This window comes from Chrysemys picta, chromosome 2 (genome assembly GCF_011386835.1).
Source record: "Chrysemys picta bellii isolate R12L10 chromosome 2, ASM1138683v2, whole genome shotgun sequence".
Lineage (NCBI taxonomy): Eukaryota > Metazoa > Chordata > Testudines > Emydidae > Chrysemys > Chrysemys picta.
In genome coordinates, this window is record NC_088792.1 from 41,013,430 (window position 1) to 41,026,100 (window position 12,671).

The 12,671-nt window shown below is 40.7% G+C and overlaps 1 protein-coding gene across 12 annotated transcripts in view; it reads right to left on the reverse strand.

Annotated features, from left to right (window-relative positions):
- The window catches only part of CACNB2 (calcium voltage-gated channel auxiliary subunit beta 2), a 382,138-nt gene that overhangs the window by 48,781 nt on the left and 320,686 nt on the right, over nt 1–12,671 (reverse strand). For all 12 annotated transcript variants that reach the window (XM_005308116.5, XM_005308118.5, XM_065582998.1 and 9 more), the window contains one exon: nt 1,941–2,063. In XM_005308116.5, the coding sequence (XP_005308173.2) occupies nt 1,941–2,063 (123 nt within the window). The remainder of the gene's footprint in view (nt 1–1,940; nt 2,064–12,671) is intronic.

A 12,671-nucleotide genomic window follows, 5' to 3' on the forward strand; every position in this document is an offset into this window, starting at 1 on the left:
ATGCATACATGTAACAGTGAACAGATCAGTTAGAGCCACGCTTCATTCATATTTAAATATTTATATCAGCTTCCACTACCACACAGCTTGTAATATTAACCAATGTGCAGTAGTTAGAAGAGCAAACAGGATGCCTGGGTACCTTTAAAAAGGAAATAAAGGTAATTCAGAATATAATGGCAATGGGACAATGACACACACCGTTTATTTGTGTTCAAATTTGGTCACTTCTGTGGAATTTTTGTGATGCCTGAGACAAATTTTAAGTTTACTTGCTAGTTAAATAAGTGAACACAAGTCTGATGCTCGGTAATTAGCCTGACTGTATAATGCTGCATTCATGCCACTGGCTCCTGTCTTTGCGAATGAGAGAACAGATAGTGTTGACATGATTCTGTTCCTCAGAATTCTTAATGCAAATCCCTTTGTGTCACTGAAGATATTATATAGGATAGATTATAAAGGATTTCAGACAAGGTTTTTTTTTCTTCATCGTGCACCCTTTGAATCTGAATTATTCCCTTTTTTGTGTGCTTCATGCTCATGGGAAAAATCAACCATTAATCACCAATGTAAAATGGACTAAAAATCTCTATTTATTGTTCCCTTTCCCTAATCTCTGTCTATGTTTTTGTCCATCCATTGAGCATTCCTTTGGGAATGACTGTTCCATGAATACTGGGAAAAGCACCTACCCACCTCATGGATACTACCATTCCTTGTCTCTCTGCAGGAGCAAAAATTTGGATGATTTCAAAGAAGCGCCAGATGTTTTTACACATGTACAGATGAATTGTTCCAATAGTTTTTATGCTGACTCCCAGCTTTTCTGCCTCTTCCACAGTTAATGACAATTGCACAGGAGGCAGATCACTTCAACAGTCAACCATGCGACCAAAGAAGCAATTTTGCAAAAGCATAGCAGTTATGCTTACAACTAGCCGGGACAAAAAATCATTACACAATAACAAGAATGCATAAATACCTCCTATTTACTGCTATCCTGCAGCCTCAATAAACAGAAATGTGTTTATTAAGACTACTGCATCAGTGAGTAATAGGAGTTGTGGTGCCCTGTGGTGCCTCCAATTTTGGGGGCTCTTGGGAAGATCACTTTGGGGCAAAAAACACCCTGGGACACTCTGCCAGGGACCTGGGGACTTAGATTCAGGAAATAGATTCAGAAGTGAGCAACAGAAGGCTGTACCAGGCAGCTTCCCAGATAAAATTTTAAAATTATTTACTTCAGACGTTGACCTTCCACATTTTTTTCTTGCAAGTAGGGGAGAAAGAAGGAAGATTTGTGGTACGAAACTTCCTTTGTGCCCGTGTAAAATTTTTCCAAGAACTGATTGGGAGAAAGGATAGACCAATGGCACAGACAACATGGACAGACAGTCACTTGGGAGGCTAGCATAAGCATATTGATAGTTATTACATTGTTTATTTACTGTCTAATTTCTTGTAGCAATATATTTAAATGTTGTCTATGATATAATATAATTAACTGAAACCAATTAAGTTATTCCAGGAAAAAGAACAGGGCCAAGGAATTTTTTTCAGACTGAGTCAGAAGCATTCGAGAGAAGTAACCGTTGGCTGCTGAATCAGAACAAATCCCTATAGTGTGAGGACAGTGAATCCCTGTAGAGATTACATCATTGAACATGCAGAATGCAGAACTAGATTTGTTTTAAAGCCTACAAAAGTGATACAATCATTAGAGAACATCATCATTTTCTTTTCAAATGTTATGTATTTGAAGGCAGAATGTACAAGAGATCATGAGCACAATATTTCCAGGAAGCTACAAATCCTGTTGCATTGTTACATTTTCGTAACATTTGTACAGTGCTTTGAAAATGTAAAGTGCTATGTTAATGTTAAGTGCTATTATTATTATTATTAAAATAGTGAAAACAGCTGCAAGTTTTACTTACTTCTTTAACATGAAGAAAATCTTTCGCTTCAAATGAAATGGCCATGCCTGGAACTGGGACGTCATCATCATGTCCTGCACTATAGCCGACATTGGTCCGGACTGCAAATGCAACAGGTTTTGTCTGCAGGGCAAAAGGTAAACAGAATTTGAACATTTTTCTCTCTCAGACCTACAGAGTCAGATATAGAGATACTGATGTAAACTTGATACAACCCTTCCAGGAAGTAATCTACCTAATGTTCTCCCAATTAACATAGCAAAAACCACATGTCATAAAACTTATGAAATATACGAACTGTTCTACTCAAAATATTTTTGTTCACAATGTGAACATACCAGGTATATTCTAACCATTTCACTTGAGAAAAACAGCTGACATTTAGTTTCAAAGCAATAGAATTGTCAGTAATGTTCATGTAGAAATATAATTTGAAGGTCTAAATTTTCAAAAATGACTAGTGATTTGGGGCATCCAGAAACGGAAGCACCCAAAGTAGCTTGTTGCTACTGAAATCTTAGGTCAAAATGTCCATTTACAGCATACATTAGGTACAACATGTCCTTAAAAGCTCACCATCACAGTATTACATTGAAAATTTGACGATCCCAAGAGTTTTCCATCTGTTAAATAGCCCAGCTCTCTTCTCTTGGTGCTTAAAGTGTTTCCTACACTGAAAAATACGTGTATAAAAATGACATTCTGAAGTTCCATGTTTATTTTATCTCAATTGTTCCATATCATATTTTCTCATTTTATGAATGTAAGAATGTATTTTAGCACTGCAGACTCACTCTGGATCTCAAAGTTCATTTTAGCTAATGCATTAATACCACTGAATACCACTAAAACATTCTTCAGTCCAATTCTGCCCTCCCTTACAAGAGGGTTGCAAATTTAACCATGATCAGAAGTTGATTGCAATTGGAACTCTCTCATAGCTGTGTTGGCTTTGCAGTGCAAAAAGGAGAAAATACTAGAGAAAGCTTATTTTAAAGTAAGCAGATCTGAAGTCTACGCTTATGTGATTATGTGTTATGCTTATGTATAATATTATGCATTAAAATATTTTTGAGAGGAAATGCCCTTAAATATGCATAGAGGGTTTGATTCTACACTCATTTAAGTCAATGGTACAGTATCGGGCCTAGAAAGCATATCTGTTGAGTAAGAAGATGCCAACTTTACCCAGTCACTTCTCAGAGGAAAACCGTACTTTAAGGTTAGTGGTACAGTAAGACTAAGTTACAAAATATAATAACCATTGTTAACAAACAATTAAATGTAAGAAAACCTATGTAAATGCAACATTAATGTACACATTTTAAAAACCCAAATCATGAAAGTAAAAAATGTGGATTCCCAAAGCAATATTAAAGCAAACATTGTCCAGGTAGTAAAGTCTCACTCATTTGCAATAATGACTACTCCTGGGGGAGTTCTGTGTCTCTGTGCGTGTGCAGAATTCATGTCCCCCACAGTTTTCTTTGCTTCCCCATAGAAAAATGACTTCTGATGGGGAAGCAAAGGGAAGCTGCAAGAGTGGTCACACATCCCTCCCTGGCAGCATAGGCAGGTCATTTCAGGCATCCAGACCAGCTGGTAGAGACATAAATCATGGGGGGGAGGGGCTGGGCAGTCATGCGTGTGTGTGTGAGAGAGAGAGAGAGAGAGACACTCTGTCCCTCTCGCTTGCCATTGTGGCATGCCTGGGATGGAGGAGCAGAGCTTAGGCTTGGGACAGGCTCTGTCCTCTCAGGCAGAGCAGAATGTAGCAGGCTGCCTGCTTAGTGAATTGTTCCCATTGTCTTTGTGAATTCCCCCAGGAGTATAAAATAGGTGTAAAAGTTTTAAGCCTCCTTTACATTGCCAGACTGGTGTAAAGGACATTATGGCCTTATAAATGCTTATGGTGCTTTAGTGATTAGAACTGGTCTAAATTTTTGGACTGAAAAAGTTTCCTATCAAAATGTGGCCCATGAACTGTTTGCTACTGACTTTTCTGGAGATGGTCAGTAGCCAATATAAACTGTGAATTTATTCCCAAGCCCTCACTTGCTCTTCAGTTGCCTATGATGTAACACTGAGCATATGGCTGCATATATTTGTTGACTAACAACTAGAAATAAAGGGCCAAACTTAGCTACATTACTATTAGACAAAGGGGATTTAGGGATTTCCTCCAGTGCTCCCCACTCCCATTCTCCATCCACTGTATTGTTGTTTAAATAAATTACCTAAGTAATTGAAACCAGCATGATTATACTGCATTATTTTGATAAATAAAATATGTAGAATTTTGTAGAATTTTTATTTTTTTGGTGCAGAATTCCCCCAGAAGTACAACTCAACACAAAGTACAGACTTTTCTGATTTAAGTAAATGAACAAATAGCTTATACAATCAAAGATATGGCATAATAAAATAATTAGTTTATTTAATTTTACAGATGCAGCTTACTTTTGATTATTTTTGATAATACATAGTTTACTAATAAATATTCTGTAGGCTGCTGTGTAATTTGCTGAATAATAATTGTGGATTTCATTTAAATTTCTCCAAATTATTATCCAAAATCTAAGCTTTAATCTAACAAAGGGAGGGAAAAAGAGCCAGATCCTTGGGGATGGGTCAAACTATGTTTGTTGCAAGACCCAGGGTGATTCTGCCTTGATCCTTGACCCAACCAGAGCCCTAACCAGATCCCTGAATAATTTAGAACAGCCTAAATTATGCCACCTACAGCAGTCCCCGAGGGCCTGTTCTGCTGGCTTAGAATCCTTGTAGTGCAGGGTACTTTGGAGTCCACCTCCTGCTGCTTCAGGCCATGCTTTTGGGCCACTCAGAAATTCCCCTGATATCAGGAGTCCCCAGAAGCCCTGATAGGCCAACAATCTGTTCCCTTAGTGCTGCAGATCTGCCTCAAACTCCCAAGTCCTTATGGTTGCTAAAATAGTTTCAAAGTGTGAACTGGAGATAACTGATGCCCTATCCAACTTAATAGAGTATTAACACATCTTTGTGACAGTTTCAATGTCATCGTTAACTATCTCACTGCTGATTGTTTTAGCAGACGCACAAAGTAAACGTGATTATGGTATAGACACTTCTAGATTTGGAGACAGAAATTGGGGTGTGTTAAAGCAAGTAGCTAATTGCTGTAAAGTGTTGCTAGGGTGATGGATGAACAATTCAACACACTGCATCCCAAGTATAAAGACACCACTGTCTCTGCCCAAAAAAGAGAAGGGAAAAAAGGCAAAGCATCCTAACCCCACAGCAAAAGCGACAGCTGCCTCAAACCAAAATCATCTGATACATTTACCTGGATACCAAAAAGCCCCTAGTGCCATATTCAGGTTTCCCCTGACATATTGTACTATCACATTACTTATTAATACTGGCATTGCAGCAGTATAAAATAATAGGATTTAATATAAAAATAAACAAACAAACAATACTCGGTATAGCTATTATTCGGTGTTGTTTGGATTGGAAAGGGAAGTGGGCCCTGAGGGGGAGAAGGGTCTCTGCTGCTTAATTTAGGCCGAATGTGCTGCATAGGCTGTGGGATACATTATGTTTTGCAAGAGTAATGGAGTCTCAGTACTATAATGGTTCACTGCAGGCCTTAGCTATGATATCTTTGCTGAGAAGTGGAATAAAACAGATGTTTATTTTTGTGAGAATTACTGGTTTGCACATCTGCAAAGTGGCAATTAGGGGGACTGTACTGTATTTATGTAGTATTTTCAATTATTTATTCTATTAAATGTAAAAGTGCAAGGTAGCTGAGTTACTGTGGAAACTTTATTTTAGGTCTTGTACATTTAAGACCTCAGTCGTACTGTTGCAGTAATGTAGGTTTTTTAAACTTAATTTTCCAAAGGAAAAAAAATGGCACCTTTATGTGATCTTAATGTACTTGCAATAGTAGGGTTACCATTCATCCGGATTCCCCCGGACATGTCCGGATTTTTGAAGTAAAAATAGCGTCCGGGGGGAATTTGTTAATGTCCGGACTTCCCTCCCTCCCACCATGCAGAGCACGCGCGGCTAACAGGGCAGCCGGATGGTGCCACTTACATGTGGCTCCGACAGCGAGAGAGACCCTCCTCCACTTCCCCCTCCCCCCCCTGCAGCATTGCTCACTCACTCCCTCCCTCCGTCCCTCCCTGCATTCGCCTCCGGCAATCTGGAGCTCCTCCCCCGCTGCTGGCCAGCGTGCCGGGAGAACGGCTCAGACTCAGCAAGCTCCCAGAGAGCCCTTAGGCGAACCAAAGGCCAACAACAAGGGGGCCAGGGGGTCGGAGAAGGGGCAGGGAGGTTCTGGAGGGGGCAGTCAAGAGACGGGGGGGTCAGGAGTTTTGGGGGGGACTTTCTGGGGGGGGTGGATAAGGTTTTGGGCAGTCAGGGTACGGGTAGGGTCCTGGGGGGCAGTTTGGGGGGGGTCTTAGGAGGGGGCAGTTAGGGGACAAGAGGCAGGGAGGCTTAGGTAGGGGGTGGGATTCTGGAGGGCAGTTAGGAGCAGGGGTCCCAGGAGGAGGCAGTCAGGGGACAAGAAGCGGGAGACAAGGTTGGGAGTTCTGGGGGGGGGCTGTCAGGGGGCAGGAGTGGGGAGAGGGATCGGAGCAGTCAATGGGACAGGGAGCAGAGGGGTTTAGATGGGTCGGGAGTTCTGGGGGGGGCTGTCAGGGGGTGGGGAGTGGTTGGATGGGGCATGGGAGTCCCAGGGGTCTGTCTGGGGGTGGGGGTGTGGATAAGGGTTGGGGCAGTCAGGGGGTAGGGTCCTAGGTGGCCAGTTAGGATGGGGGGAGGGTCTCAGGAGGGGGCAGTCAGGGGACAAGAGGCAGGGAGGCTTAAATACTAATCTCTCTGTTAATGTGAAGAAAACGAAAGGCTTTCATATTTTAACTAAACATAAAACCTATGTAGTTAATCCTAAGGATAATTGGCAGATAGGGTCAGAGAAGATTGAATATGTTCAACCAGGGGATTTTGAAAAATATTTAGGGGCTAGAATAGATCCCTGGATAGGTGTAGGGGGACCGGTACTTAAAGAAAAATTGAAAGATTGGAGTGAGAATTTAATTAAGGCCCCATTAAAACCGGCCCAAAAAATATTAATTTTACAGACATACATTTTACCGAAGCTATTTTATAATCTTCTTTTAATAGAACCCCCTTTTAATCTTTTAGACGATCTTGATGTGTTAGTTAGAAAAATAGTTAAAGAGATTTTACATTTACCTCAGTGTACCACAGATGGGATATTTTATTCTAGAGGTAGGGATGGTGGTTTAGCTCTCACTAAGTTTAGTGTGCAAATCCCAAATATGTTAATTCGTAAATGGAGGAGACATATTGTCTCGAGAGATGATTGGATGGACCTATCTTATCTATATGCAGGAGAAAATCTTGTGGATAAAATATTGTCATTTAGTGCAGTAACATCTCATCCCAAGAAATGGAGGGAAGAGGAATTTTTAAGATGGTCGGAACTGAGATGTCAGGGAATAGGGATAAAATATTTTAAAAATGATTTAATTAGTAATTCGATTTTTAGAAACTCTAGTAAAGTTAAATCGTCAGCGTATATCGCAGCATTGCAGCTTAGGGCAAATATTTATCCTACTAGGGAGACATTAGCAAGAGGAAGAGGAGGTGTGAATGCTCTTTGTACATGGTGCGGTAAAGTGCGGGAGACTGTTCCCCATATCTCAGGACAATGTTATAAGACTAAGAATGCTAGGATAAAAAGGCATAATAGAGTAGTGTCTGCAGTTGTGGATAAGGTTGGTAAATTAGGGTGGAAGGCAATGATAGAGCCCCATTTGAGAAATAGTAAGGGTGAGTTAAGAAAGCCGGATATTATATTTATAAAAGGAGATACAGCAGTGGTGGTTGATGTTACAGTGCGATGGGAGGATAATGCCGGAAGTTTGGAACAAGCCCACAGTGAGAAGGTGGCTTATTATCTTGAGTTAGAGGAAGAAATTAAAAACTTAACGGGAGGTAAAAATATCCACTTCTTTGGTTTTGTGCTTGGGGCACGTGGCAAGTGGAGTGAAGGTAATAATGATTTGTTACAATTATTGGGAATGGACAGAAGTAAAAATTTTAAGGAGAGTATATGTAGACTTGTTTTATATTCCACTATTGGTATGATGGCTATATTCAGTGACAGGTAAAGATCCCGGAGTTTCCATTCCGTGTATCTTGCCAAAACTAAATTTTAGCTATTTTGGTTTCCATGCTCTAAATTTTCAAATTTTTAATATTGTTTTGAACATTAACATATTTAGTGTTATTTAATATCTGCCCTTCAATAGAATGGTTTTAACTATATAATAAATACTTATTAATGGATGAAATTCCAATTTAAATCATTAGTTTATTTATTTATTTTAACTACTGGATGTGGATGCGGACTGGCCGCGTATAGTAACCAGGAAAGGGCAGGTAGTCACGCCTGTACATAAATAGGGGGTGAAGTCTTGGGGGGGGCAGTTAGGGGCAGGGGTCCCAGGAGGGGGCAGTCAGGGGACAAGGAGCGGGGGAGAGGGTTGGGAGTTCTGAGGGGGGCGGGAAGTGGGTGGGGCAGGGGCGGGGCCAGGGCAGGACAGGGGCGGGGCTCCGCCCGTCCTCTTTTTTGCTTGCTGAAATATGGTAACCCTATGCAATAGCACAACTTATCTAAATGGGCAACCTGGAAAGAGTTTTGCAGTTGGAAGGTTGAAACTGTGAGCTTCTTTTCAGGGATGCGGGGGTGGGCTGTCAGGATCGTTTCTATAGCTGGGTTTGAATAGGGAGTTCCACTGGCGGTAAATATAGGAAGCGGAGTTATCGGATAGGGCTGCTTGAATAAGTACTACTCAACATAGTTAAGGGTTATGATACCTGACCTGTAATAATTTCTTCACACATTTTCCCCCAAACTTCACAAAGTGACTATAAATCATAGAATATCAGGGTTGGAAGGGACCTCAGGAGGTCATCTAGTCCAAGCCCCTGCTCAAAGCAGGACCAATCCCTAGACAGATGTTTGTCCCAGATCCCTAAATGGCTCCCTGAAGGATTGAACTCACAATCCTGGGTTTAGCTGGCCAATGCTCAAACCACTGAGCTATTCCTCCCCCCCATCATCTAATCACAGATGACTTAGCTATATGCCAAGTTTGAAGTTTTAAAAATCAGCTATTTCAATCATCTGAGTGAAGACAGTGAACGATTATTAGAACATAATCCTCATATTAGTCATTTTCATGAGGCTATAACACAAAGCCACAGTCTAGACTGAAAATACAGTCTAGACAACACAGCCTATTGGCATGTACTCATATTCATTGTGAAACTAACTTACGTTTTCTTTGGAACAGACTTTACAAATGATGGGACCTTAGCCAAAGACAAGAATACTTAGCCCATTTTTACAGACCCATTAGCACTCTATGAAGATCAGAATTTACCATCTAAGGACAGTATCAGCCTTTCTCCTACCCACACCAGTTACAGTTCTTTCTTACTCATGCCAACAGTATGTGAAAGTAGTTGCCACAGTTGCCCAAAATAGTTCATTCTGATGTTAAAACAAATGATAACCTTCCACAATAGCAACAAATGAATAATGCATCAACTCTTGTGTAGTCACAAGTCCTCACTCTTATGGTTAAACCAGCCAGATGGAGCAAAAGACTGGCAAATGATATTCCCTTTTACTCTATCATTTAGGAATTATTTCTCCTTATCAGATATTTGAAAATATTTCAACTAGTTGACTTGGGAAGACAAGTCCCAATGTGGGGACAAGACAGCTAGGGTAAAGAGATTCCATTGTCTTTCCCTATGTTGTAAAAGAAAGTTGTGAAGTTATGCATGAGTAGAGGTGAAAATAATTGGTTGAAACTTCAGGTTTCACTTAATTGGGGAAAAGTTCTTTATGTAACTTACACTTGCTTCACTGGATTCAATGTAAAAGTCAAACAAGAAACATTCATATGAGATTTGAAAACAGACATGCGTTCAAAGAAGTGCACAAAAACACTATGAAATTCTGATCTTTTGCACTTTCATGATCTATTTTTATAACTCAGATGACTAATTCAGAGCCTCTTATTGTATTAATTCCTGCCACCTCACCTTCTCAATCCATATCTCTCTTTCTCTAGCTCTACTTATCTGTATGATTCTTTTGTTGCCCTGCACCTTCCAAGTAACAAGTCTGTTAATAACTGAGGAACACTTTGGAATCTTCGAATCTACCATTATAAAAGTTGGCACGTTTAGGTCAAATTGGAGTGAGATGGAAAAAAAAAGCTGTTAGGTCAGAACTACCTAACACCTGTTATTTTCCATGTCACTCCAATTTGACATAAATGTGCCAACTTTTATAATGGTAGATTCGAAGAATCCAAAGTGTTCCTCAGTTATTCTTTCAATCACAGCTAATGATGTAAAACTAAAATTGTACTTTCAATTAATGGTTTTCAAGGCCACGTGCCCCAGAAAGTGCCTGACCTTACTACTGTGAAATGACTGGAGACTAACCCAGTTCATTCGTTTATCTTTTCTTTCCTGGAGTAAGTCTGAACTGCTATATCCAATATAACTTATCATTCCCAGTCTATATCCTTTCTACTCTACAGAATGGAACCTGTAGATCTTTTGAAGGAATCTCATTCCTAAAATGACAAACATAGGAAGAGATATCCAACAGCAAAGGGCTAATATATATACACATACCTTTTCTGATGCTGAGCATTTAAAGAATTATGTACAACATCCTTGTTCACATGCCTTTTTTCTCTTTTATCTTCTCTGTCAACAAGCTGTCAGAAATCACTAATTAACTTGACAATCATACAACTATAAAATCATTAAACATATCTTTTGCATTCCTTTGTGTGTCACAAAAGAAAAAGGAATTTAAGATAAGCCCTCGGCACTCAAAGATCAGTTTGGAATGAAATGCAAACAAATAGTCTGTTTCTTAAAACCCAATATGCTTGTTGAAATAGCCACTTGTATCTATAGGATCAGTTTCACAAGCTATTGTCTAAGATGTCTAAGTACTTTGAGCTATTAGAAATGTTTTCTTACACGTGATTCAAGTACAGTAAAATATCTTTATGACACTAACCTCCTTGGTACCACATCAGTGACTAAGCGTTGCACAGTACATTTAGAATTATTTACTTGCATCTAATTTAAGAACAACATTAATTCATAACATTAGGTACTCTGTTAATATAACACTTTTAACATGAAAAAATGTTGTTACTTCACTTTTCATTTTTCAGCACTGTATTTGTAAAAAGGATATTACACTGTTTGCCAGATGCACAAAAAGTAACAGCTGATCATAGAATATGAGGAAGGGACCTCAGGAGGTCATCTAGTCCAACCCCCTGCTCAAAGGATGACCAATCCCCAGACAGATCAGATTTTTGCCCCAGATCCCTAAATAGTCCCCTCAAGGATTAAACTCACAACCCTGGATTTAGCAAGCCAATGCTCAAATCACTGAGCTATCCTTCCTTCCTTTCTTCCTCCCCATATAGCGTGTGCACATAACACATTGCATTAAGCCCCATGTTCACCACAGCTGGCTAAACACCCAGGTTTAACTTTGCAAGTTTAATTTTGACATCATCATGACCTCTAGGAAAAGGGCTTCCATTAAACATAAAATAGTTGTTTTCTTGGTGTCCTCCCAATCAGTCATTTTCAGAATCGGAGGTAAAATTGTTTGTGCTCTGTAGGTTATACCACCACAATAATCTCTCTTCTCAAACTTTTATTTTGTTTTAAACCACACACTACAAAGATGTCTTGGATTATTTCTTTATTAACAGAAAAATATTCAAAATATTAGCTGAATTCTTTTTGGCTCTGTATTACAGCAACACAGAATAAGACAGATGGCCAAATTCTACTTTCCATTATACATATGTAAATCCAGAGTCTAAACTGGATTAATACTGGCACAAAATGAGCATAAAATCTTGCCCCACGACCAAAAGTGCAGAAGGTCCTGCCCAAAGTAAAGCTGTTTTGGTTCCACTTTACAGGCAGCAAGGAGGCTAGATTTCACATGCCCAAACAGAGGTGTGCACCTCCACTGTATTGCAGTTCCCAAAGTCCTCAGAGGTTCACTCTATGGCTATGTCTACACAGCACCCCACTACTAAAGTGAAGCATGATCTTTAGCTTGGCTCTACTTTCATGCTTTCTGGCTTGCCAGGCCTATCAGAGAGCCACATGGTCCCTGGTTCTATTGCATATGAGCACAACCCACTCATAGGGGTCAGGGCCGGCTCCAGGCACCTGTATTCCAAGCAGGTGCTTGGGGCAGCAATCTGTAAGGGGCGGCAGTCCATGTGTTTTTGCCGCTCCAAGCAGCGCGCCGAATTGCCTCCGCGGACGGCGGGGGCAGTCTGTCTGCAATTAGGGCGGCATGCGCGTTTCCGCAGCGGCGGCAATTCGGGGGCAGCTTCTACGTTCAGCTGCCCACGGTGGCAATTCGGCGGCTTCTGTCTTCCAGCTGAAGACAAAAGCTGCCGCCGGGGAAACGTGCGTGCTGCCCTAACGGCACACGGACTGCCCCCGCCATCTGCAGCGTCAATTTGGCGCGCTGCTTGGGCCGGCAAAAACAGTAGAGCCGGCCCTGCATAGGGTGCCAACTTTCTAATGGCACATAACCGAACATCCTGCCCTGCCCCTTCCCTGAGG